Consider the following 26,236-nt stretch of genomic DNA (forward strand, 5'->3'; position numbering starts at 1 on the left):
GGTGTACTCCATTATAAGTGTGTGTGTATCATTCATAAAGCAAAACCTATTCTCTCTGCTAACTCCCCTCCTCCACGCCTCTCTCTGTCCTATCCTTGCTCAAACACCTCCTAATACAGTGCAGCAACCTCCTCCCACCCCTCTCTCTCCCACATCAGGTCCAGAGACGAACTTTGATGGTTTAAAGTTAATCTCAGGACGCATCTGGATGGCGTTCGTCTTCGAAAGTGTCTGAGCGGGCTTTATATCTGGACGGCAGTTTGATTCTCCGGACGCGTCCGGACAGGAGTTTGTCCCTGGACAGCTTGGCTCCGGACAACTTGGCTCCGGATGTATCTGGACAGTGTTTGTCTCCAAAAGTGAAAAACACTGCCCAGACGTGGTGGTATTTATGTCTGGATGGGAGTTCGATTCCAGACGCATCCGAGCAGTGTTTGTCTCTGGGCAGCTTGTCTCTGGACGCATCTGGGCGGTGTTTGCCTCTGTGCGGTGTTTATCGTATGTCCGGTAGATAATGGATTTCAGACATTATTTTGTTTCCATTGTCACCGTTATTATTTGCAGAATCCTTATGATGAAACAGTAGGAATTGTAATTAACGCTCCACCACTCGTCTGCCTTCTGTTCCTCTCACTGCTTTCCCTTCCCCCCACCACTCCTCACCCCCCCCCATCCGACACCCATCCCCCATTCCCCCACTTCCCCCCCCTCTCAGTATTCCTTTCAGCGAAGCAACGAGTGGGATTTGTTAGTAAATTAATAAAAAGAGACTAAGCTGGAGTGATAAACGAGAAAAGTGAATATTTATGGGGAAATTGCCGAGGAGCTTTGGAAGAAAGGTCAAGACAAGCAGCTATGTTCAGGGTGGCGGCCATAACTCGCTGACTCTTCACGAAAGACGCACCGTGGGATCTTCAACATCCACTGAGGAATATTAGCCAACGGGTTCCCCGGCTCAACATCCATCCTAGGGACGATGCACCTTGTGATGCAACGCACTACCTGCGAAGCACCAATCCGACGGTTTATAGCTGGGTCAGGGATTGAACCCAGGTGAGATGGTTGAAAGGCAATTCATTACTTGCATACCATCACATTGTACTGAGGAATGAATATACCACAAGGCATTAAATGGCCACACACCTATAGTAAATAAATAAATAAATAAATAAATAGATGTGTGTGTGCACTGGATTTTGATGGGATAATAATGTTGGTGTCAGACTCAGAATGATAGGTGCTACAGGTAGTATTGCTATTCCACAACCAGTGGCGTTAGGGTTTGAACCTTCAACCAAAGATGAGCCAAAGTTAGTGAATACAAGACAGAGAACGTTCTAAGTTCAATGGATCGAAATGAAGGGAATAAATAGAAAGTGGCGAGGCAAGTCGATTTGTTGGTGTGTGTTGGTCTATATTGGTATATCAAGGGGAACCAACCACTTCTCTCGTCTGTGGGATTAACCTTTTCTCTTTTGTCTTCTCACCGTGTTGAGAATTTTTTTTTGTCTCATTTCTTTGTAATTGCACAGTACTCTGACCCTGAACGCTAGCCTCACCACAAACGTCATTGGGAAAGCCCAGTTTTCAGGTGCCGCACATGATCGATGGGTCAAACTTTCCCCTATCTTTGAGTTTCCTTACATTATCAAAGTCATTTGATAGTTCTGTAAAATATGAAATCTATTTGGTTTCAAGTCTTGATTCATATGAGGAAATACCAACAATTATTTAAAGTAAGGGTTTGGTCGGACAAAAGTTTCGGACATGGTTGTACATCCTCCTTTGTTCTGTCGTTTTATTCACAACAGCAAATACAACCCGTCGCGATACCAACCGGTTGCATCGCTGAAGGGAATATTAAAGGGGGGAGGGGGGAGGGGGGATATAAAGAGGGAGAGGAGGAAGTGAAGGGAGGGAGAGAGGAGGGGTGGGAGAAAGAGGGATAGGTGTGGGAGTGGGAAGGCAGCATGAGGGGAAGGAGGGGGAGGAAGGCAGCATGAGGAGAAAGGAGTGGAAGTCAGTGTGAGGAGGTGGGAAGGCAGCACGAGGGGTGGGACGGCAGTGCAAGGGAGAAGGGGAGGCAGCGTGGGAGGGGCGGCAGCATGAGGGGAGGGAAAGGCAGCGCGAGGGGCGGGAGGAAGCACGAGGGGGCGGGAGGAAGCACGAGGGGAGGGAGGAAGCACGAGGGGGAGGGAGGCAGCGTGAGGGGTGAGAGGCAGCGTGAGGAGGAGGGGGAGGAAGCATTGGAGGGGAGGGGAGGCAGCGCAAGGGGGAGAGGGAGGGGGAGGCAGCGTGGGAGGGGGAGGGGAGGCAGCACAAGGGGTGGGGAGGCAGCACAAAGGGGAGGGGAGGCAGCGCAAGGGGGAGGGGAGGCAGCGCAAGGGGGAGGGAGGCAGTGTGAGGGAAAGGGGTCAGTCCTTAGCAGTCTCCTTAACAGAGGGGGAGGGTGGATGAACAGGGGGACAGAGATGGAGGGGCTGGGAGAGAGGGAGAGAGAGAGGGGAGAAAGCAAGTGGGATAGCGGTTGGAGGGAGAGGGATGGGGGTGTGAGAGAGAGTGAGAGCTGGGAGGGGGAGGGAGAGAGACGGGAGGGGGGGAGAGAGACGGGAGGGAAGAGTGAGGATGGGAGGAGGGGGGAGATTCTGGCAGATGTGACTTCCAGTTTAACGGCACACACACTGATGAATCACCCTGTCTGTGAAACACCGGGATGACAGTTTATAGCTGGGTCGAGATTCGAACCCAGGCTGGACAGCTTTGAGCGAGCATGCATTCCTCTCATCTATCCTGCCGAGATGTTAACAAAAGTTTCATTTTTTTGGTTTGTATTTATCTATGCTGAAGTGACGGGTCGTATAATGAAAGATCGTACATAAACGGGAAACGTGGTGTAAAATAAAATTGCACCTTTTCAGCGAGCCAGAAACTGCCTGATACACTGCAGTACAATGTGGGGTCAACACAGGTGAGTGGCCCCTAAACATTGTTCACATCGATCCGATATACACGATTCAGTGACATTGCGAATATTGTAGAGTGCTCACCAATGGCTTAAGCACTCCAACGAAACGGTTAAGGAAAGGCTGGCTCAGCAAGCGATTCGTGATCGCCGATCTGTCATATTAAATACACAGCTCCCAGAGACACCCAAAATATCAAACTATGTCCAAATTACACAAATAAACACGTTTGTTTGTCTTTTTAGGAGTCGGAATAGTTGCGAAGTTCAATTCTGGAGCTAAAATTTTGTCGTTCAGCTTAGTTTAAGAGATTCTCGAGGTTAGGGCATGTGTAGAAATGAAATAAAGCCATGAATGCTTGCATCTCAGGGCATTTATCAGCATTGCAATGTATCCAGCGATTTGAAGCAATAATGAACAAGCATTCGATAATGAGTGAGGAAATTGGAAAAAAACAGACAACTTTATCATTAAGAAATCATTGCGGCCTGTTCCAAGTCAAGGCATAGTTGAACAGGCCAAAAAAAACATAAGATCCTCATCCTCTTAATGATGACGTCATGTGATGTATCAGGTTTGCAATAAATTATCTGTGCTAATGCCCGGCTTGATTCCCGCAAACAAAATTCAAAGAGCTTGCCTCGTTTCGGAGATAATGGAATAGGCAATTTCCATTAGCGGCGATATTATGACATCAACTTTTTTTCTAGGAAGAATTTCCAAAATCGGAGATGGTTACTGCCTGTGTGTGGGCTTTCTGCATAAACATGGCAAGTTTCACGAAGATCCGATGAAAACTCTGGGTTGTGAAACAAAAAATGTCAAAAAATAGGAATGACGTCATAAAAATTGATATGACGTCATAGTGATGTATCATATGTGCGGTAATTCATCTCTGCTAATGCCCTGTTCGATTCCAGCAAACAGAATTAAAACAGCTTGCCTAGTTTCGGAGAAAATCTTTTGGCGATTTCCATTAGCGGAGATATTTTGACGTCATAACTTTTGTTCTAGGAGAAATTTTCAAAATTGGAGATGGTTACTGTCTGCGCAGGGTATTTTTACATATATATGCCAAGTTTCAGGAAGTTTCGATGAAAACTGTAGGCTGTGAAACAAAAAAGTCCACAAGAAGAAGATGAAGAACAACAACGTGAGTGATACTTAGAGATCCTCCACGAGGATCTAAAAAATGGCAAACCAAGACCCTATTGAGGGAGAGCGAGTTTTCCGAAGATTCGTCTGAAAAAGGATATAATTAAATAATGCCGTTAATTAATTATCTTCAAAAGGGATGTTTTAATTAACCCAAACATCCAATTTTCACTCTTGCACTTCCTTGGAGTTCAAATGTATGTCCTTGGAGTATGCATGCAAAGTTTCAGGCTGCTCGGTTTCATAGTTTTGGAGTTATGGACGACACGACACAACACAACACAACACAACACAACACAACACAACACAACACAACACAACACACACACTTATTATGGAGTATACCAGCATCAGCAACAGGAAGGGTCATGTTGTTATCCTCTCTGGGGTACAGAGATTACAGTACATCTCAGCTCAGGTCTGTTCTTCTGTGGCTGACACGAGAAGCAGAGTATGCCTCAAGGATGTCAGGATTCCTCCAGATTTATTTTAGTTTTATGTTAAACAGCAGTAGTGACTTCACAAATGTAATCATATGTGTTTATGGTTTATAACATTTTAACCTCTTGTAGGCCTCTTATTCTTCCTCATTTTCAAGGCCCGTGAAATGCCACAATAAGCTATTTATACACATTAACACGGCATTAGTATTAATGATATTTTGTAATAACATTAATATTATGCCATTATCATTAGTGCTCTTATTACTTTTGTTATTAGAAGCGCTTTGGAAAAACTCCACAATTAGCTATCTTAAACATGGATATACACCTTAGCGCAGACTTCACCCAAGGAGGAACACCTTGTTGGGGAGGAGGGTAAATAAAGTCGCTACAACCTCCATCATTTGACCCTTATAGTCCTGTCAAATTTGGATGAGATTGGATAAGTAACGACCGAATGTATTGAGGTGAAAAAAACTGTCAGACAGACAGACAGACACCAAGTTGCATATTTTATTATGTGTGCGATGATTATTATTAAACGACATTTGAATGAACCGTAAACGGTGAAATAATTGCTGGGACAAGGTTCAATTCTCAATTCGAATATGGATTACACCAAAACAACAATACGAATTATGATCCTGACAGGTGCATGGACATGAACGTTAATACAGCGATGTTACTGTTAAGTTGCAATTGATCACTGGCTTTGACACCTGCAGAAGTTATTATAATATGGATCCGAGACATCAAAAATCTACGTGTATTGAACACTTTCAAATGGAGCACCTCGCCGCCATTAGAGCATTTAAATTGTATCAGAAGTGGCAATAAATGCGAATATTTGCTCGATGACAGAAGACGCCAATTGCATTTTTGCATCCCCCATCCCAACAGCCTACTCAGTTTAGAATCCCGTGCGGGCGCGGGCCACCTGGCCAACTTGCTGGTTTAGTCAAAACGATTTCATGCATTAGGTGTAGGAGTCTTCCACACTGCTTAAAGATGATTTGTCCTGGTCTATAATCGCTGGAGGAGTCCATGTGAGGAGCAGTCACGTTGAACCCCCAACAGAAGATCCTATCATACAAAAGGTCACACTGCACAAACTTTCCATGCTGTAGCTACCAGGAACAATGCAACACAATATTCGAATAAATTACTATCAGTGAAATTACTGCTGAGCGTTGGACTTATGAAGCCCATAAAGATTAAAGAAAAGGAAATACTTAGGTGCGAAATCTCTTTACTACGTACGCAAATATGGTACACTTTTACAGCCACGGCACCCCCAGTGCGTACGTAATAAATACATGGTTCCTTCAACCTTTCGTCCATAATTTTCTTTTTTTTAAAGTTCGATTGCAAAAAGTTACGTTAATAGGAGAAAAAAAAACCATAAAATGAAAATAATAAAAATATTAATCGTTATAATGATGATTGAAAGATCCATCAAAGCAAGTTAACATGTCAGGGCTAGTTAACTTATTTTAATGAAACTTTACTCGACCAAGTGATTTCGTTGCTTGATTTTCCTGTCGAGCTACTCAATGCGATCCGATCTGTGATTAAAGGTTTACCTTCAAATGTGGTCTCAGCAGTTATATACCTGGAAGGAAGCCAAATGGTCAACATGCGATAAAACCACAAACTTTTTTTTTATCCACGGCGCACTATTGCCAACGTGACCCGCTCTTCGTACCATCTCAGATATTATACCAATTCTCCGATATGCACTCCCTAGACACGCCTCCATTCCGTCTCGCCTTTAAAAGGCAACACGCAATGTTCCCGAGGGTCCAGCTCTCAGACTATCAGCGCGTGCATGCACCATGGAGTATGATGACTCAATGTACTATGATTATTCCTCGGATCTGTTTCCCAATAATAGCTACTATGGTGACAGCTGGATTCACAATCATAGCTACTATAGTGATGGGTGGATTAACAATCATTCTCTGAATTGCGAGCACCCTGTCGACTCCAAGGCAAACCTGGCCATCATCCCAACCGTCTATTGGCTGGCCTTCCTATTCGGTGTGCTGGGTAACGGGTTAGTCGTGTGGAGCACGCTGCACCTCAAGCAGAAGAAGCGCAACACGGATCTGTACATCACGAGCCTGGCCATCGCAGACTTGGTCTTCGTTGTGACTCTGCCACTATGGAGCATCTACACAGCGATGGGTTACCACTGGCCATTTGGAAGTTTTCTCTGCACCACTTGCAGGTTCATCATATCCCTCAACATGTATGCGAGCATCTTGTGCTTGGTCATTCTCAGCCTGGACCGCTACATCGCCGTGGTGCACTCGTTCAAGGCAGGGAAGTTCCGCAGCAAGACCACGGCTTGCCGTTGCATCGCCGGGATCTGGATCGCATCCATGATCCTCTCCTTTCCGACCATTGCTCTGACTGAGACCATATCTGACAACAATGGGATTGTGCACTGCACAGTAAGCTACAAATTGGTGAGCTCGGTGCTGGAGGATCATTCAAAATGGCAAGGAGGGTTGGGTCTCTTTGTTACATTCACAAGCTTCTTGCTGCCATTGGGGGCCATGGTGTTCTGCTACATATGCATATTCAAAAAGATCCACAGACATTTTACTGTGCGTAACGAAATCAAGAAAAGGAGAAAACTTCTCCGGACGATTATAGTCCTGCTCCTGGCCTTCTTTTTCTGCTGGTTCCCATTCCACTTAGTGAAGATCTTGCACTCACTGGCGATGCTCAACGCAATCGAGTATACCTGCGGTTTGGTTGTCTTCATATATCAAAGTCTAACCTACTTCGTCTGCCTCGGTTATCTCAACAGCTGCCTCAACCCAATCCTCTACGCCTGTCTCGATGACAAGTTCCGAAAGCTGCTGGCTGCCTTGACTCATTGCGAGTCCTTGAAGACCCTTGCACAGACCCAAGAAACGTCTGCCGTGTCCCAATCTCGAGATGATCCATCTCCAGATCGACCGACACAGACTTTGGTGGTACACGTTTAACCGCATTTATATGCACTCGCGTTGTATAATACGAGCATCCACCTACCTCCGGTGGTAAATTTAAACTGGTGATATGTCCACAAAGTGATACTTCCTTCTGGAACACACTGTACATGAGAAAAAATAAAATTCGGATATACTGTTCTGTAAACATATTTGGCCTTGCTGGATGGACCCCACTGTATTTGTGATGTAAAACACCAACTGATCAATTCTGAAGTTAAGTTATTATATATATATATATATATATATACATATATATACATATATATATATATATATATATATATATATATACACATATATATACACACACACACACACACACACACACACACACACACACACACACACACACACACACACACACACACACACACACACACACACACCTTCTGGTTTCTTGCATTAGCAGGAACAACCATCTGAGTGGCAAACAGGCTTTTGTTATTTGTGGATTATGCGGTTTTACCGGGTGAAACTTAGGTCATGAGAATGGCAGGTTAAACATTTGAACTATATAATAAGGATAAGGATAACAGGCTAGTTCACTTATAGTATAAAGATAAAGACCATATAGTTGTCCAATCCAGGTTCGAGTCGGATCCTGAAACCGTACATCAGATCGCGTCGTCTTCTCGAGCGGATGTCCATCTGACTCTTTCGTCTGCCTGAACTCTATTGTCGAGGTTAAAGGTTCAACATCTTTCCAGTGCAAGTGTAACTTTGGCGACATGCCACCTGTGCAAATGACCCGTACAGATATAATTGCAGTACCTGAATTTGTACATTTATGCTTTAAAAAGGTATTCCTTGAGTAAATGTGGACACTTCAACTTGTATTACAAACTTTTTCCACAATTAGTCTTCACCTTGCAATGATGGTAATTGCAAGAAGAGCATCAAATGACTTTAAATTGTGGAAGAACTCCATTCCCATTGAACTGTCAGTGGTGTACATGGAGTTGATTGTACAGTACTGAGTTTATAATTATTTTAATAAAAATGCATATGGATGACATAAATGATACTCGCCTTTGTGGGTGTGGGAGGGAAGGGACCCGTGGTATGGAGCCACATGTTAGGGGTGTCCAAGGACTATTCTTCTGTCATCGACTCCCTCCTACAGCTTCCAGCAACAACAGCCGTAGCAGGATGGTTTGTTCCCGAGTTGTGAGTTCATACACCTGAACAACTAGCAAAAGACGTTTCATGCATCAGGTAAACATGGTCCCAAAAATAGTAGCATCCATTAATGGCCGATGCTGTGAAGGTTGTCTCGTGATTCACACGTATTGAAAGAGCACGTTTTAACCCAGGAACAGAACTAAGCATGGAGAACTTGGTAAAAGGAAAAGTAAATGCAGGAAAAGACCATCTGCCCATCAAAGAAAGATCATATCCACCAATGGGACACAAATCAAGAGTGGCAAAGAATACACACCTGAAAGAACAGGTTAAAACTGTGCAAAACAGACGTTCAAACGATTTTTAAACTTTGGATATTAACAGTAGATTTGTTGGAGTGAAAATGGAATAGTAGAGCACTCAGCTTCGCTCATTTATTGCCATTTTCTCCACCAGTGCACTCACATAATACTCATTAATGGACTCCGCTATCTCGCCCTACTCACTGGGAAATCTCCCAAAATTATCTTTAATTCACGGGCCATGAAGCTACGAATGTGAGAAACAGAATTCTGCTCGGGAGGGGGCAGATCTACCGCAACCGAAAGCGTGTTCTGGTACTGATAGGTTTAGGGACTTATTTTGCACTCAATATGGCATGAGCAGGATGAAGCTGATAGAGCATATATGACCACCAACTTAAAAGAACAAAAAAAGAAACACTGCCTCAAAGAAACCTGCACCACCCCACGTGCAGGTCTTGTAATGGACTGCTGTTCATGGGCTTCCCCTCCCCCTACTAAATTTTGTACCAAAATTGTTAAAAAGCACACAAAACGTGACTATTTTTACCGACCGATGTGGAATAAATGCAGTTGACGAAACCAACGGTCACCCAAAACTACTGATAAGGCCAGTGGGATTCTTCTGAATCACAGGAAGTCGCTGCATGGCTTAACAGAACACTCAGCAAACTTGAATAACATTTTAAATCCCCTTTTAATAATAACGGCTTTTTACTTCCTTCCAGGTGTTTGTTTTTTTTGGAACAAGTCCCTTACATTTCACCTTGATGACAGGTTAAAAAATATATATATTTATATGTATTTCCAACAAAATCTCATGGAAAGTGAAGGCAACAACATCTCAGGCTCAGGCTAGCTCGGCAGAGCTGCTTCGGCAATCGGCAAGGACAGCTTACTTTGCATCATTTTTTAGTTCATTTTTAACCAACACCACGTTTGCTATTCCTCACTTTCATAATCATCATGGAGAACACGGTATGCAGGAAGTTGGTGCTGCCGAATCAAGTCACTAGGCCACAATCCTTGTCGGGTCACCCCTCTGACATAGGGAGTCCAGGCAGGAATTTGGAATTTGATCAGGGTGCCGGAGGTAGCTCGCCCACTCTTTACGAAGGACACTATGGGATCTTTAACGCCCACAAACTAATGCCGGCAGACTGGATGCCGGGCTTAATGTCCATTTGAGTGACAGCACACTCATTGATGCCTCGCCTTGCCTGCGAGACACCAAGATGATGGTTTCTAGCTTGGCCGATATTCAAACCCAGGCTAAACAGCTTAAAGGCAAGTGTGCATAACTTATGGCCACCCTGCCAGGCCATTCCTCACTTCAACAATTCTAACCATGCAGAAAGACTAAAAGCACCACCAAGTGAGCACCGTCTGATCTGAAGCAAAAGCCATTTGAACGACCAAACCAAAGCTGACATTTACATTTCAAAGTTGTTGTACATTTGGCATTCCGAGCTTCATTATCGAATTAGAAAAGCCAAAAAAAACAAAAAAAATATATTAACAGCCAACGGTAATTTATGAATGCTTCGTTGGTTTCTTCGAACGTGGCAAAAAGAAAGACTTTCCCTCGAGTTTATCGAGTAATGCATCTCTTATCAATTGTTTCTACAAACAATAGCTTCAACAAGCCAAACGGCTCATGAACCTTTAATTTCCTGAATGTGGTGAAACACATTTGGCTGAACGGTAACAGAAACGGGTTGGTGTTGCATTTGATAACGGGAAACAAATCGGACACGGTGAAGCACGAGAAATAATGGGTGTGGGGAGGAATGAGGAGTATGGAAGGATGCACAGGGTGGATAATATGAATACAGAAGGAAACTCTCTGGAAGGAGGTGGACTTGGGGGAAGGGGAGAAGGGAGGGTTGACGGGGGTAGAAAAGATCATGGTTTTGGATGGGAGGCGATCTGAGATGTTGGTAAACAGCTGCCTGGAAGACATGGAGGAAAGAATGAGATATAAAGAATGTGGAAGTTAGTTCCAAAGACAGGAAAAAAAAGAGGAATGAATGAGTGGAGGTGAGCAGCGATTCTGGATTTAGGGTGTTTCACCAGAAGGTGGTTGATGGTGGACCTTGCGTGCCCTGCAGAAACCTTGGGGGAAGTGTGGGGGAGGGACAGGGCACAGAAAGGGTGAATGGTGCAAGACCAGAAAAGAGGTGGGATAAGTCAGAGACCACCGACCTGTCTGCGATGGGAATGTGACAAGCCAATCGACGCAGCTTCAATGTTGGAGATTCCAATGATCTTGAAGGCCTTGGTCTCTACTGTGTCGAGCTGAATTTCCTTGTAATTGCAATGACTGGTGTAGGCAGGCAGCCACAATTGGTCAAAATGCAATTGTGATCCACATGTGCTTCGCAGCCAATCACGGAGAACAATTTTTTTTTCCACAACAATTACTCGGAAATTCACCAAAGTTGCATTTGCTGCTCAGTGGCTCATGTTGGGGAGGAGAGGGTGGGGCATGTCCATATGAACGTATAAAGTTGAAAGTATATCAGTCACGACTTTTGAAAATTTTAATTTATTTCACTGTAACCTCAAAGTCGGCTGTCAAGAGAACAAAGTCAAAAGCTGTGTAAACAAACATGTCATCATTAAGAAGAAATAAGAAAGGCCCAAAGCTTTCTGGGTAGATGTTTGTTTTCAAAGATGAACACTAAATCACCAGCAATGACAAGGATACAGTGAGTTAGTGTGTGTGTTTATACACACTACATTTAGTGGGTGTACATTCACAGGGACCAAGCACTGAAAACTTATAACCACCATTATGTTCTTGTGCGTCCAACATGCGGTGCTATGGACACTTCGAGAGTTAAGAGGCAGAAAACTTATTTTGGTTCGATCGATGAAACTGCTGCATCCTGGCTTCAATCTCCGGCCTGAAATGGCGGATCAGACCCTGCAGTCCAACAACAACAACAACACAAAAAACAAAGCAATGACTTGACACGGATTCAATGACTTTGTGGGAAATAAATAACCAATTGAACTCGTCAATTACCGAAACTTATCCAATGTCTGTGGAGGAATGATACTTTTTGAGGAAGTTTAACACTTGCAAGCAAAACCATCAAACAAATCAAGGTTGTTCTTGACAATGACAGGAACACAATCACACAAGCATACAGTTATGACGAAATGCCCCGTCTCATATCAGAAACTGAGCTGTTAGGGCACTGTATATGAACAACTTGGTTATTCGGAGTTTATTCCAGGAAACCGTGGCAAATAAATCAAAAGTACAAATGGAATGCTCCTGACATTTTGAAATTCAAACTATTACACTCCTGTGTTTAAAGGTCTGCCACCACACTGCACCAATGCAGTAATCCCAATAGCACAAACAGCCTCTGCTGTACCGACCTGCACAGGCCAGGCTGCACCATCACCGAGCGCACAGATGGTGTGTCCCTCGATCTGCTTGGTGATCTCCCACAGCATATCTATCTCGTCGACACGAGCATGTCCCTCCACAAAGCGCCACATCATTTTGTTCATCCATCCCATACCTGTCACAACAGCAGAGGAATTGGTATACGTGTCGGAAAAATGAATAAAATGTTGAAAAGGTCCATGCGAGGGACAGCACATAAAGTTGCAAAGATCAAATTGTTTGCTTCTAATATTGGGATCCCAGGTTCAAGTCCCACACACTGTACTGTGTTGAGTGTCTACAAGTATCCTTGTAATACCTATAATACATAAATGTCAACCCAAAACCTGCTTGAAGGAGTGAAAATATTTTGTAACCAGGGTCCAGGTGCCACAGGCCCCGGTCAGATCCAGGTTGATGCCCTGATGGGGGGGTGGGGGGGTGGAGGGCGGAGGGGAGCCCCCTGCCGAGAACCAACACACAATTCAACTTCAAACTTACATCGACAGACAAAACAAATTTAGTTCTCATTAGAATATAATACCTCCCTTTTCGCCGATGGTGTTTTGACTTGCAAATGCTGTAAATAGGGATCCTGGTGAAGACTTGACCTTTTCAAAGTCCTTGTGTGCATTTGTTTTGGTGAGTTTTTGAACATCACACAGTCCTTGGTGTTTGCAGCTGATTGATCGATTGCAAACTGTGCATCAGAAGTCATGCTCATTTGTCGAATAAGACACGAAACACAGATATTTGTTCATCCATTCTGGATTGAACTTCGTGTCAGACTTTGCAGCACCATGACACTTCGTAATCTTTGGCTGTTTTGATGTTGAAGGACCATCAGATTCAAAGCCACTTTCGTCTATGCTTGCTCATGAGAATGACAACAAAATAGTGTGCACTGAAACTGTATGGAACGGTGACAGCGTTTTTCACTGGTTGAAAACTTCGCTGGTTTGACTGGGGACCCATCTAATGACTGTTAAAAAGAAATATCGTTTCGAAAAAAAAATCAAAACGCGAGATTTCAGGAGTTGGGCGTGGGGAGCGTGACCCGAGTTGGAAAAGCAAGAGCCTCACACGAAATGCGTGAAAGTTGATGGGTTAGGCAATATGCCCCAATGCTTTCTTATCAGCCCATGCAAAGGTCAAAAGAAATTACAGCATGCAGTCCATGTTTGATAATATACAAAGTACAAAAATACAAAAAAAACAAAACAACACGGGTCATAGAATAAACAAAACCTGCCAGCTTGCAAAAAGGCCAAGTGCAAAATGAGAATAACTCAAAAACAAGCCATGAATCACTGTTTAAACTCGAGTTCATGGAACACCTTGCCCCACACAGACTTGAGAAACAAGGACATGGGCGGGGTCTGCGAGCGGAAAATTTCATTGGTCAAGATGATGTAAAATGGCGTAAGGTTAAAAAAATAAATAAAAATTGTATACATTGTCGAGGCTTGTATGAGAGAGAGATAAAAGAGATTTTGTATGAGAGATAAAAGAGATTTTGTATGAGAGAGAGATAAAAGAGATTTTGTATGAGAGAGATAGAGATAGAGATAGAGATAGAGATAGAGATAGAGATAGAGATAGAGATAGAGATAGAGATAGAGATAGAGATAGAGATAGAGATAGAGATAGAGATAGAGATAGAGATAGAGATAGAGATAGAGATAGAAAAGAGATCGTATGAGAGAGAGATAAAAGAGATTTTGGCTAAGTACTGCTAAACAGAAGGGTTTTGAAAGTGCCAATAAGACAATTTGTGTTCTTGTGTGCAAGTATTTAATTCAATTGAAATAAAATGATGGTTTTTTAATGGTTATAGAAAAAAAAAAAACGTTTTCGCAAGTGAATCGCTGTTGATGCAGAGTCTTTTACACCACCATATTTAACAAGTCACATAAGTTCTTCATGCCTGTTGTTTGTGTCCTTTATGACGTCCCTAAAAACAGTAAGTTTCCTGTTTGGAATGATTTTCAATTTTGTTTCACTGCCACACAGTAAAAATATCTCACTCCTTTCCACACATGCGTAATTCCATACAATTTGCCAAATTCAGAGCCAAACTACTGCTAAACTACAGGTTCATGTTCTGGTTTGTGTTCACAAATCAACATTGAATTGAAATGAAGTTGCTCCTCGATCATAAACAGAGGTTTACAGACAGACAGATTAAGTAAACCAATTGCTTAAAGAGCAGGTTTTGGGTCGCTGATGACATCGTGTGATTCGAAGGTTGTAATCACATTAATGATTGTTGAGAAGTTATTTTCTTACATTTGAAACTCAAAATATGCTAAAATTAACTTTTAAGTCAAAACTTTTGTCAGTGATCGAAAAACAGACCGGAATTTACCAAATATGCTATGATGAAACGTTCTCCGAAAACTTCGTGAAGATTCGGAAACAGCGTGTGAACAATGGCGAGATGCGAATCAGAGAGTGATTTCAGCGGCGATGAAATTGAGTGTTTTCATTCCGATATTGCCGAGGACGAGTCGGAGGATGATGGGAATTTACACTATGGAGTTTCTGGCCCTGAGCCATATAAATTTGAGCCACTTGCAAGTGCCAGAAAACGGCCTATTTCGTGTACAAGTGGCAGGACTGACTGCCCGGCAGTTCACACTGACAGACTCCACCAGACAGATTGGTTTGTAGATTTTCATTTTCTTGTTCGATGCATAAAATAATGTAAAGTTTGATTCATCTGCGACTTGATATAATAATTTTAACCCTCTAGAGTCAGAAATAGAATTAATCAATAATGGACCCAAATATATTATACACCGTAGCCTTGGCGTTGAAGTCTGACAGCTAAGCTTGACCCCAGCGAAAGTGAACAGTTAGAACAAACCCCAACGTTCAAGAGACTGTTGTGGCATATAAATACCAAAACATGTTTAGCCTCATTGGGAAATATTCTACCAAATTTAGAAAAAAAAGTGCGAAATTGATCAATTTTTTACAATTGAAATGAAATAGCCCAATTTGCTGATGCTGTTAAAAAGTAATTTAATCAACAATTAGTTGATTTGTTGAGAAATTTTTTCATGCTTGTGTTTTTCAGAAAGTTTATTTATGTGTTTTTCCATGTACTCTTTAAGAATACATTTCAAGGTTTTTCTCACTTAAACTCAACAATTGATTCTGTGACAGAGCAGTATCTGGAGAACTTGTCAACCAACAACGCATATTCACAGAGTGGTGATCAGATGTGTTTATGTCATCGTAATCCTTGGCTGTGAAATGGTCACCACAAATGACAAGTCTATCCAAAGGGTCCTCTTTACCCGTTTTCTATGGGGGAAAATTTGCCCGTTTTGTTTGTACAAATCTTATCCACTGCCGGCGAATGTTTGATTCATTCGGGAATCGGTGGAAGCGATTACCCGTTTTCCAGCCATTTTCGCAAAACATGACGACACACGTACGAGGCATGATGTACAAATATCCAAACAACTTTTTTCTACAATAATTCAAAATAAAAAAGGATAATCTAGATAGTTGCAAGCTCAAAAAAAGTGAAAGAACGGCCCGCTGAACTGGACACTTCTTCAATGAGCGAGTAAGCATCCGCTTTGTTTTGGAGAATGTGACGTCACCATCCATAAATGGCACGCGGCTGTTTTTTTCAACAGCCTCGAGAAATAACAACTTCGGAGTTAAATGTCATTAATTTTCCCAATAGTTAGGCAACCACAATAGTTTGCATCAAACTATTTCATGCACATATAATCATATTGATAAATTTTCAGAACATGTTTGGTGACCAACAACCTGCTCTTTAGTTCTGCCTTTTGCTTTGCATGCACGGGGTAATAAATAATACTAATAATAAAGAAGACGAAGAAGAAGTAGAACAGACAGACAGATCAAGTAACAAATTGCTTCATTATGCTTTTCGCTTTGCACGCATGGGGTAATAAATAATAAAGAAGAAGTAAAAGAAGTAGAATAAGTACATGAAGAAGAAGAAAAAAGTGCCTTAGTCATACTGACACCCTCTGAAAGCACTTCTCAATTGAAGCAGTTTCCACTTTAAGGAAGTAGCGGCATAAAAAAAAAAACAGGCAGCCGACGTGACCAAGCTTGACCCACTCTGCAGTGAAAGACCTTGCAGCATTTCTTTACAAAAAACATTTCAATGTGGGCAGTCAAAGCGGAACACGTCTGATGATTTGGGGGACCGAGTAACCAGATTTCTAAAAGCAGGCAAAGACCATTTTACAACCACGATGAAAAAATAAAACTTGATAAGAAAGTAAGTTCTCATCAAAGACAAAGCCCCCAAACACACCGAAAAAAAATGGGACGTGTAAATTTTACATTTAAATAACAAATTAAACAAACAAACAATTCATCGCAGTGTTGGTAAATTGTATGCAAATAAATACTTTCGGTGGTTTGTCAGTCGTATGTAGGTAGCAGTGATGACAAAATGGATCGAAAATAAATTAAGAGGAGAGCGAAGTCGATGGCGAGCCATCGGAAATCCCCACGCTTCCCACATAAAGTAAAGTTTCACCAGGAATGACTCGATATCCAATTTTGAGTTAAAACAATTTTTTCCTGTTTTGACCCCTTTGACCATAAGTCTCCATCTCCTGAAGCAAGAATCAGGGATCAAATCTAAAAACTCATTACATGTTCCATGTTTCCCCCAATGTTGATTACATATACAAAGTTTCATTCAATAATGTTTTAAAATGAGCCCGTAATTGCATTTTTTTGGTATTTGACCTTTTGACCCCATCGCAGGTCAAAATTATACTGTTCTTACACCTTCGTGCCACGTGGTGATCGTAACTACCAAGTATGGTGAATTTGTACCCAACTGTTTAGGTCTTTAGGAGGAGATACCGTGACAGACAGACAGACACAGACATACAGAGTCATTAACAATATCCCCCTTTTTTCATTTTCAGAAAGTGTGGTGATAGTAAATTCAAGGTGATACATAGGTAGGTAGCGGTGATGGTGAAGTGTATACAAATAAATAATTCAATGTGGTATGTAGGTTTACAATGGTAAAAGGTAAAAAATAAAAAAACACCCTTTTTACAGCCATTTTTCCCTGCTGAGCAGGGGTTAGCTTTTTGCGGGCCACATGCAAACATGGTTCCCTTCTTGAGACAATGTTTTATGGCCGGATGCCCTTCCTGACATCAACCCTGGTCGCCTCTTACGACATACAGGGATATGGTAGACCTATTCCAGCCCGGGCATACACCGGGGCCAGTACACTGGTACTCATTTCGTCGACCTCGGAAGGATGACAGGCTTAGTCAACACCCTGGTGTTAATTCAGTGACCAACGGGGCTCAAACTCAGGTCCCTAGGATCCCAAGCCAGCCATCCTCACCACTAAGCCAACACCAGGCTACAATGCTAAAAGGTATATTCAAATATAAATGATTCAAGTTGGTATGTCAGTAGTGGTGATGGTAAAGTGTATTAAATAAATAAATATTTCAAGGAGGTATGTCAGAAGCAGCCACATTGATGGTAAAGTGTATATAAATGGATCCAATCTCAAAATCATTTGACGTGCCTCATACCCAGATATCATTGCAGACATTTGCCAAATATGAAATAAATGCGTCCAGTCATTTTCGAGTAGAGGCTACGGAGAGACGAAGGAACAGATGGGCGGTCAAACAGGTCCCAAAATACAAGCACCCAGCTGGGCTGAAACCCAGCTCGAGGCTAAAAATAAATCGTACTGTGTTGATGTGCTTGATAAAAGAGCCAAAGAATGAGAAGAGAGAATGAGACGAGAAAGAATAAGGGCAGGTGCAAAACATAAATAAATTATTAACACCTTGATTCCAAGTCTCATGAACATATTGCTTGTACGGTCGCCACAAGACCACCTCAACACTTTCGAAAAACAAATAAACTTTTCATTCATTTTCCCAGTGCTGTGATTTACATTGGAGCTGTGACAGCATTAACGAATCAATGTAGTTCACACATCATCAGCACACATTTACCTTCTCGGCACGGCGTGCACTGCCCACAACTCTCGTGCTTGTAGAACTCAATGAGACGGGCAATTGCTCGGATAACGTCCGTCTGCAGTGAATGTCAATAAATCAATCTTACGGTCATCCTCCATCGTCCAAGAGCCTTGATTGTGCAACCAAAACATAATCTGCTCATTAACTGCAACAGAAAACTGCGAAGCATTCCGTTATCAATCTGAATAATTAACGGTGGTAAAGAGACGACGAGCAATGTGCTGCACCGAGCTCACCGACTTGTCCATGACGATGAGCGCCGCAGTGCCGAGGGCAGAGTTCACCTCAACCAGAGCATCAAAATCCATCATGACAGTCTCACAAACAGATTTGGGAAGAATAGGTGTCGACGAGCCGCCTGGAATTATGGCGAGGAGGTTATCCCAGCCCCCACGAACGCCTCCTGCACGAACAACAGTGAAGGCCTATGAGCAGCATGTCTGAGACATACGAGCCGATTGTTTCGTTTCACTTGCAGGACCTTACATGCCACCCAAGTGTGTTTGTAAGCCTGCCATAAAACAATGGCTCATATCACTAAGGAGTCTAAAATAAACATGGTGGTAATCACTTTGCTTCTTGAAAGCATTGCTATTGGCTGAGCAAATAACTTACTCAAAACTAGAAAGAAAGCATTTCTACTTCTGATAAAATGAACAAGAGGAGGGGAGGAGGGGAGGAGGGGGGGAGGGGAGGAGGGGAGGAGGGGAGGAGGAGGAGGAGGGGAGGAGGGGAGGAGGGGAGGAGGGGAGGAGGGGGGAGGAGAAGGAGAAGGAGAAGGAGAAGGAGAAGGAGAGGAGGGGAGGAGGGGGGAGGAGAAGAAGGAGAAGGAGAAGGAGAAGGAGAAGGAGAAGGAGAAGGAGAAGGAGAAGGAGAAGGAGAAGGAGAAGGAGAAGGAGAAGGAGAAGGAGAAGGAGAAGGAGAAGGAGAAGGAGAAGGAGAAGGAGAAGGAGAAGGAGAAGGAGAAGGAGAAGGAGAAGGAGAAGGAGAAGGAGAAGGAGAAGGAGAAGGAGAAGGAGAAGAAGTTATTCAACACAATCTTATATATTATTTCCGAGTTTGTGGTTTCGTGGCACGCTATCTTCGACTTTGTTCTGCGCTCGAGTAACGTGATATTCGGCTTACATTATGTCAAAGACCATATGAGGTGCATGGTACAAGAAAAAGTAAATAAAATGGTTCTGAAACAGTGAAATCGTATTCCACTTACTGCATCAAAGTAAAATTACTACTGATACTCTGCATCAGTTCCTTTCTCAAACACACCCACCAACATGTTGCGCAGAGTGCGGGTTATGCTAGTAATTAAACCAGAGTTGGTGTCAAAGCCACCCAATGCTCGCCTGTTTATACATTTATCGTTTTTAAAAGACTCGTCTAATAATTAATATTTTTTTATAAAGCATTGCAGTGAAGTATAATTATAAAGCAATATATGTATTTGTATATTGTAATCAGTAACAAGAGCGCAAGTGAGCACAATATACGCCCTAACAAGAAGGTATATACAGAATTGTGCTACTACATGGAAAACAGCATCCTGGTTGCCATGGCAACCACTTTAGATGACGAACGTATGTCATGACACACCGTCTCCACAGTCTGTACCTATGTACCAAATATGAAACGTGAAAGTTGAAAACTTTGGGAGTTAGAGTGCGGACAGGAACGGACGGACAGACAGACAGACAGAGACAGACAGACGGACGGACGACTGGTATCACATAATACGCCCCGATATATATATATATACATACATATATATATATATATATATATATATATATATATATATATATATATATATACACATACATACATACATACATACATACATATATATATATATATATATATATATATATATATATACACATATATATATATATATATACATACATATATATACATATATATATACATATATATATATACATATATATATATATATATCGGGCGTATAAAAAAGAGTTTGGTCGATAAAAACATTAGAAAGGAAACTAGAGGGGGAACACTCGGAAGAGTGCAAAACCTCCGCCGCCAATACTGCTGGGTCACTCAAGTGAACATTATATCTTATTCATTAAATATGATGTCAACAGTGCTGACAGAGTTATAGTTCTTTTCTCCAACATTGTTTTTTTTGGGGGGGGGGGTGGAAATCGCTTAAAACATGTAGAAATGTTTTATGTAGTAAAAAACATGTAGAAAAAAAAGAAATCGAAATTTTGTTGAAAAAAAAGTTGCAAAATTTTTTTTTCTCAACCAATTTTTGGGGGGGCGGGGGGGGGGAGGGGGGTTGGAAATCACTTAAAACGTAAAAATGCAAAAAAAAAATTTTCTCTAACAATTTCTTTTTGGGGGGGACTTTTTTGGGGGGGTTGGAAATCACTTAAAACATGTAGAAATGCAAAAAAAAAAATTCTCTTAATTTTTTTTTTGGGGGGGGGGACCAATTCCAAAATCTTATGGCATGATCCTTGGACCATACCTAACCCCCCCCCACCAAGTTTCGTCGAAATCCGTCGAGGAGTTTTTTCCGTAATACAAAAAATTTAACATTTTCACGCTGACGCTCACGCCGGGGGTATCGCGATAGCTCTCTGTTCTTCGAACAGGCGAGCTAAAAACTAGAAAGAATCTCAAACTGATGTGATGTTTTCTAAGTCCAAAAAGGGTATAACTGAAAAATTGATGAAACGCCCCGAAACTCGAACTTGTTCTGTAACTCATCATCATAAAGCCACGCACCAAGTTTCAGGTCAATATGTTAAAGGGAATGGGAAAAAAAGTTTGAGAAACCACAGGTGGGACGGACATACGGAGACCAAACCTATAGTCCCCTCCTGTGAAACCGGTGGGGACTAAAAAACAAATCGATAGAGCACAGACAAACTCTGTGAGTTGACAACTGGTGGGACAATGGGGGTGGGGGAGAGTGAGGGTTCTCCTTAATCATCCCACGGACTGTGGGGACAAAAGTGACGTCAAGTTCATGTTGCAGGCACTCAGATGACACCTGGAAGTTAGGGCACTTCCCCAAGGTCGCTGGCTGGGTTTGTCTTTAGTAGTGTCTGGTGTTGTCTAATATGTCCACGTGCAAGTGTGCAAGTAACTCGCTATTCCATGAGCATTAGTAGCCTTAACCCAAAAAAATTATAAACAAACAAAACATATATTTGGTTTAAGAGTAATGTATATCCCTGTACCAGCATGCCTCTCAATCAGCTCTCTCATGGAAATAGACATCTCCTCCTCCACCGTGCATGGGTTGTTCACGTGACCAGAAATGTTGAACAGCTTGGTTCCAGAGTTCCTCTCACGACCAAAGCTCGCGAACCAAGTTCCACCTCGCCGACAAATAGTCGGAGCCACTGCAACGGTCTCGACATTGGCCACTGTCGTGGGACATCCGAACAAGCCTGGGAGGGACAACAACGACCCATTTTGATCAGAACAAGTGTATTTCATTTATCCTTTCAATGAACAAAAATGATAAGATTAGAAGCACGGAGGCTAGACATCATTTTTTTGGGACAAGTCACCGAAATGATCAACGATATCGACAATGCACCCGATTGTGGGTACGTCAGTGGGACGGCAACGTGTAAAACAAAGGAGTTATTTTGGTTAACTGGGTGCGTTTATTTGCAGCTTCTTCTTGAGCTTGGACTTTCCTTTACTCACCCACATGGTCCATCTTTTGCAGAGGTAGTGGAACAGATACCGGATATGTGGAATTACGTGTCAAATGGCCTTTCCTTATCAGTTTCTTTTCGCCTTCAGTTCCACTTTCGTTCCAATCTTTTTATATTTTATTATGTCTGCCACTTGAAGGGAGAGGCATCAGATGGAGGTGATTATTGAAGCAATCATCTTGGAAATCGCTAATCATCATTTTATTACATGCAGCAAATCAAACTGTGCTCATTAACATGTTCACAAGAAGCATCACATCACAAAAAAAACAGAAGTTGTCAATAATGTCGGTTTAAGTCTTTCAGAGCTTTAAACACATGAGCATGAATATCATGTTAAGGAAATGGACAGATTAGAGGGATCATTCAGGGTGGACAAATGACCATTTTCACTGGAATTATATGACAAAATAAATTCTATTATCCTGTTATATTATCATGGATTAAATCGAAAAACAACAATTCAGCAATTAGTTAATAATTTTCCACCAGTGTGCCGTGCACGTGAGGAACAACTCACCGTCAAATCAAAACCGCAACAGACTATCATAGCAATGCACCGAGCTGTCATTGGAAAGAATATATATATATATATATATATATATATATATATATATATATATAAATATATATATATAAATATAAATATAAATATATATATATATATATATAAATATAAATATATATATAAATATATATATATATATAAATATATATATATATAAATATATATATAAATATATATATATATAAATATATATATATATATATATATATATATATATATATATATATATATATATATATATATATATGTTCTTCTTCTTTTGGCTGCTCCCATTCGGGGTCGCCACAGCGGATCATCCATATGATCCGCATAGTGATTTGGCACATTTTTTACACCGGATGCCCTTCCTGACGCAACCCTGGTCGCCTCTTGTGACACAGGGATCTGGTACACCTATTTTTAACCGGGGTATACACCGGCCCAGTACACTGGTACTCATTTCGCCGACCTCGGAAGGATGACAGGCTGAGTCAACCCCCTGGTGTATTAATTCAGTGGCTCAACGGGGCTTGAACTCAGGACCTTTTGGATCCTAAGCCGCTGCCCAAACCACTGCGCCAACACCAGGCATATATATATATATATATATATATATATAAATAAATAAATATATATATATATATATATATGTTGTGGGCCGGGGGTCGGTGGCGAGAACGACCACGAGGTGGGATAGTTTATGCCGTCTCCCACCAGACTCCCCGGAATTGTAGGCAGTCGCTCCGGATAATTCCGTGAGCTGGCGGGTCGCTGAACCGACCGTGGACGCCAATATCTCAACTACGTAGCGTAGGGTCTATTTGTCTAAAACCAATTTACTGAATTAACTACGTGATTTCGATTACCGGGGAAACCACGCCCTCGGCACATCTTGCTCGAACCGGGTCACTCTACCGACTGCGGTAGAGTTAAAACTACCGACATCCAACTCCGGTTCGGGTGCAACCGAGCGGAAACTGCCAAAGCCATGCCGGCTACAATTAACAGATTATCGGGAATAAAACCCCGCTTATACTCAGACCCGGACCATACTGGACCAATGAAAGAAGGGACAGAAACGGACTGGGAACATTTATACAAATGTATATTTACAATAAATGAAGACACAAAGCAAGACTTAACGCGAATATGCAAGGAATATTTACAAGGATTCAAGCACTTACACGGTTCTACTTTAAGATGGGCACACACGCAGACACACACAATAAGAAAAGAAACCTCAGAGTCTTTATTTGACCCTCGCAGCTGTGAAGAGAGACAAGCTGGGGGTCAGAGTTCAGTGGGTACCTGGTCATCAGAGGGAAAGCGTGTTCTGTAGTGCGGCACCTGCCAAAGGTCGTCGGTTTGGTCGCAGTCGTACGTGTGGGACTCGTGGCTCGTGGCAGAGCTCACGTGGCGAATAGTCGGGATCCACAGAACTCCTCTCCCCGTAACAGCCACCGTGAAGAACGAACCAAACTGCTCACAGCCACCGTGAACAAAAACTGCCTGACCCAACCACCGTGAAAACTCTGGTTCCTTGTAACCGCTGCTCGTCACCACACAATAACTCCAGCGCAACCCACCAACGCCGCCTCAGAGAGTGCTCGGGAATTTATGGACCTTCCTCAGTGGGGAGGGCCTTGGTCAACACACCTCGCTGTTCACCTCTGATTGGACAGGTCCTACGGCCCACCTTTCCAGGGCAGGGCCTTGGCCCCTGCCGGGAAACCCCAGCCACTCCTCCACGTGGCTTCGCTCTTGAAGAGTGACAGGGTCAATGCTGAAAAAGTCATCATACAAGAACTACACATTCGTGGGAGCCGAGGACTGGAACCGCGAGGCCCCCTCTCGGAAAGTCAAGGTACGAGCAGCCAACGGTGGTGATGGAGCGTGATGGGCAGGTGGTGAGATGTAATAACCTAACGATAAAAAAACATCACAACGCACATATTCGACTCTCCCACCAGACAAAAGGAAGGGACCAGTCTCACACGTACTTACAGGCATAACTAACTTTTGGGACCTGAATGTTGAATGCACTTGGTTTCCAGATCCGTAACAATATATATATATATATATATATATATATATATATATATATATATATATATATATATATATATATATATATATATATATATATATATATATATATACACACACATACATACATACACACACGTTTTCATAAAGCGGATGTGGGTTATTGCTGGCACCCTTGAACAAATTAAAAAAAATTCCTGCCTAATGTGCAGGGGCAGAGCCCCAGCCCCATCTCAAACATCGGGTCAAATCTCGGTCCAACATGCACTCTCCAACAATGACAGGATTCGATGCAAGGAAGAAAAGTATATTTTGGACACGCAAGGATCCAGGAAGAGGGGAAGTTTAGAAAGTTAAGCAGCATTTTACCATAACAAAGGTCACACACAAATAATCCACTGCAGTGTTTGTAGGAAATAGTTAAAGGTTTAACACAAAACTGTTCTTGATGTTCATTCACAAACTTTGAACAAAGCAAATGTTGTTTGGCAAATAAATGGCACACGTCATCTTAAAACGATTGATGAATTGATGACTAAACATGTACGATTCAAGTTAATCAATACGACTTTAGGATCGTTACCCCATGCGTACGAAGCGAAAAGTAGGGTTAAACAATTGGTTCACTTTGTCCGTCTGTCTGCGTCTACAAACACGAGTTTATGTTCGAGGAACAACTTAATTTCAATTGAATGATATATTTTTAACATGAATTGGAAAACGAACCTGCAGTTTAACAGTACCTTGCCTTTAAATTAGTCCTGATCACCCTTGCAGAGAGAGAGAGAGGAGTGAGATAATTGTCTTACTCCATCTGCCTGTCTGGTAGTCAAACAAAACTGAAAATCATTCCAAACAGGAAACTTACAGTTTTTGAGGACGTCATGAAGGACACAAACAACAGGCACGAATAACGAATGTAACATGTTGGATAAGGCGGTGTAAAAGATACTGCATCAACGGCGGTAAACTTCTGGAATAAATTTTTTTTTTTAATCGGACCTTTACAAACCTTATTTTATTTCAATTGAATTATGTACTTGAGCACTGGAGAACACAAATCGACTTTTTGGCACTTCCAAAATCCCTCCGTTTCGGAGTCAAACCTGTATAGAAAGACCGCTCAAGGGAAATGGAAAAAGTGGCCTTTATAGACAGGTGGTCTTTCTGTACAGGTTTGCAGCTGCCATCTTGGCACCCATTTTTTTCTGCAATACAGCGAAGATATTCAAACACAAGTCCACGAGTGTTCAAAGTAAGCAAACCTGCCTCGGTGACCTTTACTACCATCGCCAGAGGAGAGGGAATTGCATTTGGGTCCATTTGATTGTTTGTCTGTCTGTCTGTTTGTCCGCACAGAACGCGAGTATGTGTATGAATTACATTAGACCCTTTAGATCCTTAAGCACCTTTAAAACCATGAAAACCCTTTATAACCCGAAGACCCCAAGACCCCGAACACCCTCAGGTCAGGTATGGGAGCATTTGCCGGAGCAGCGAGTCACTGCGTCCACTTT

At 42.2% G+C, this 26,236-nt stretch overlaps 2 protein-coding genes across 4 annotated transcripts in view; one reads left to right on the plus strand and one right to left on the minus strand.

Annotated features, from left to right (window-relative positions):
• The first annotated feature begins 6,341 nt into the window (after window positions 1-6,341).
• LOC147011215 (apelin receptor A-like) lies at window positions 6,342-8,585 on the plus strand. The gene has a single exon (XM_085860183.1). The coding sequence runs from the start codon at window positions 6,397-6,399 to the stop codon at window positions 7,558-7,560; it is 1,164 nt and encodes a 387-aa protein (XP_085716309.1). The 5' UTR covers window positions 6,342-6,396; the 3' UTR covers window positions 7,561-8,585.
• A 2,934-nt stretch (window positions 8,586-11,519) lies between these two features.
• NDUFV1 (NADH:ubiquinone oxidoreductase core subunit V1) overlaps window positions 11,520-26,236 on the minus strand; it is a 47,028-nt gene continuing 32,311 nt past the window's right edge. For all 3 annotated transcript variants that reach the window (XM_085860180.1, XM_085860181.1, XM_085860182.1), the window contains 5 exons: window positions 21,638-21,850; window positions 18,665-18,831; window positions 18,402-18,483; window positions 12,384-12,529; window positions 11,520-11,919 (listed from right to left, as the gene is read on the minus strand). In XM_085860180.1, coding sequence (XP_085716306.1) covers window positions 11,833-11,919; window positions 12,384-12,529; window positions 18,402-18,483; window positions 18,665-18,831; window positions 21,638-21,850 — 695 coding nt within the window. In that variant the 3' untranslated portion in view covers window positions 11,520-11,832. The remainder of the gene's footprint in view (window positions 11,920-12,383; window positions 12,530-18,401; window positions 18,484-18,664; window positions 18,832-21,637; window positions 21,851-26,236) is intronic.

The sequence above is a fragment of the Eptatretus burgeri genome, chromosome 16, assembly GCF_056783735.1.
Source record: "Eptatretus burgeri isolate ZD-2024b chromosome 16, Ebu_testis_v1, whole genome shotgun sequence".
Taxonomy (NCBI): Eukaryota; Metazoa; Chordata; class Myxini; order Myxiniformes; family Myxinidae; genus Eptatretus; species Eptatretus burgeri.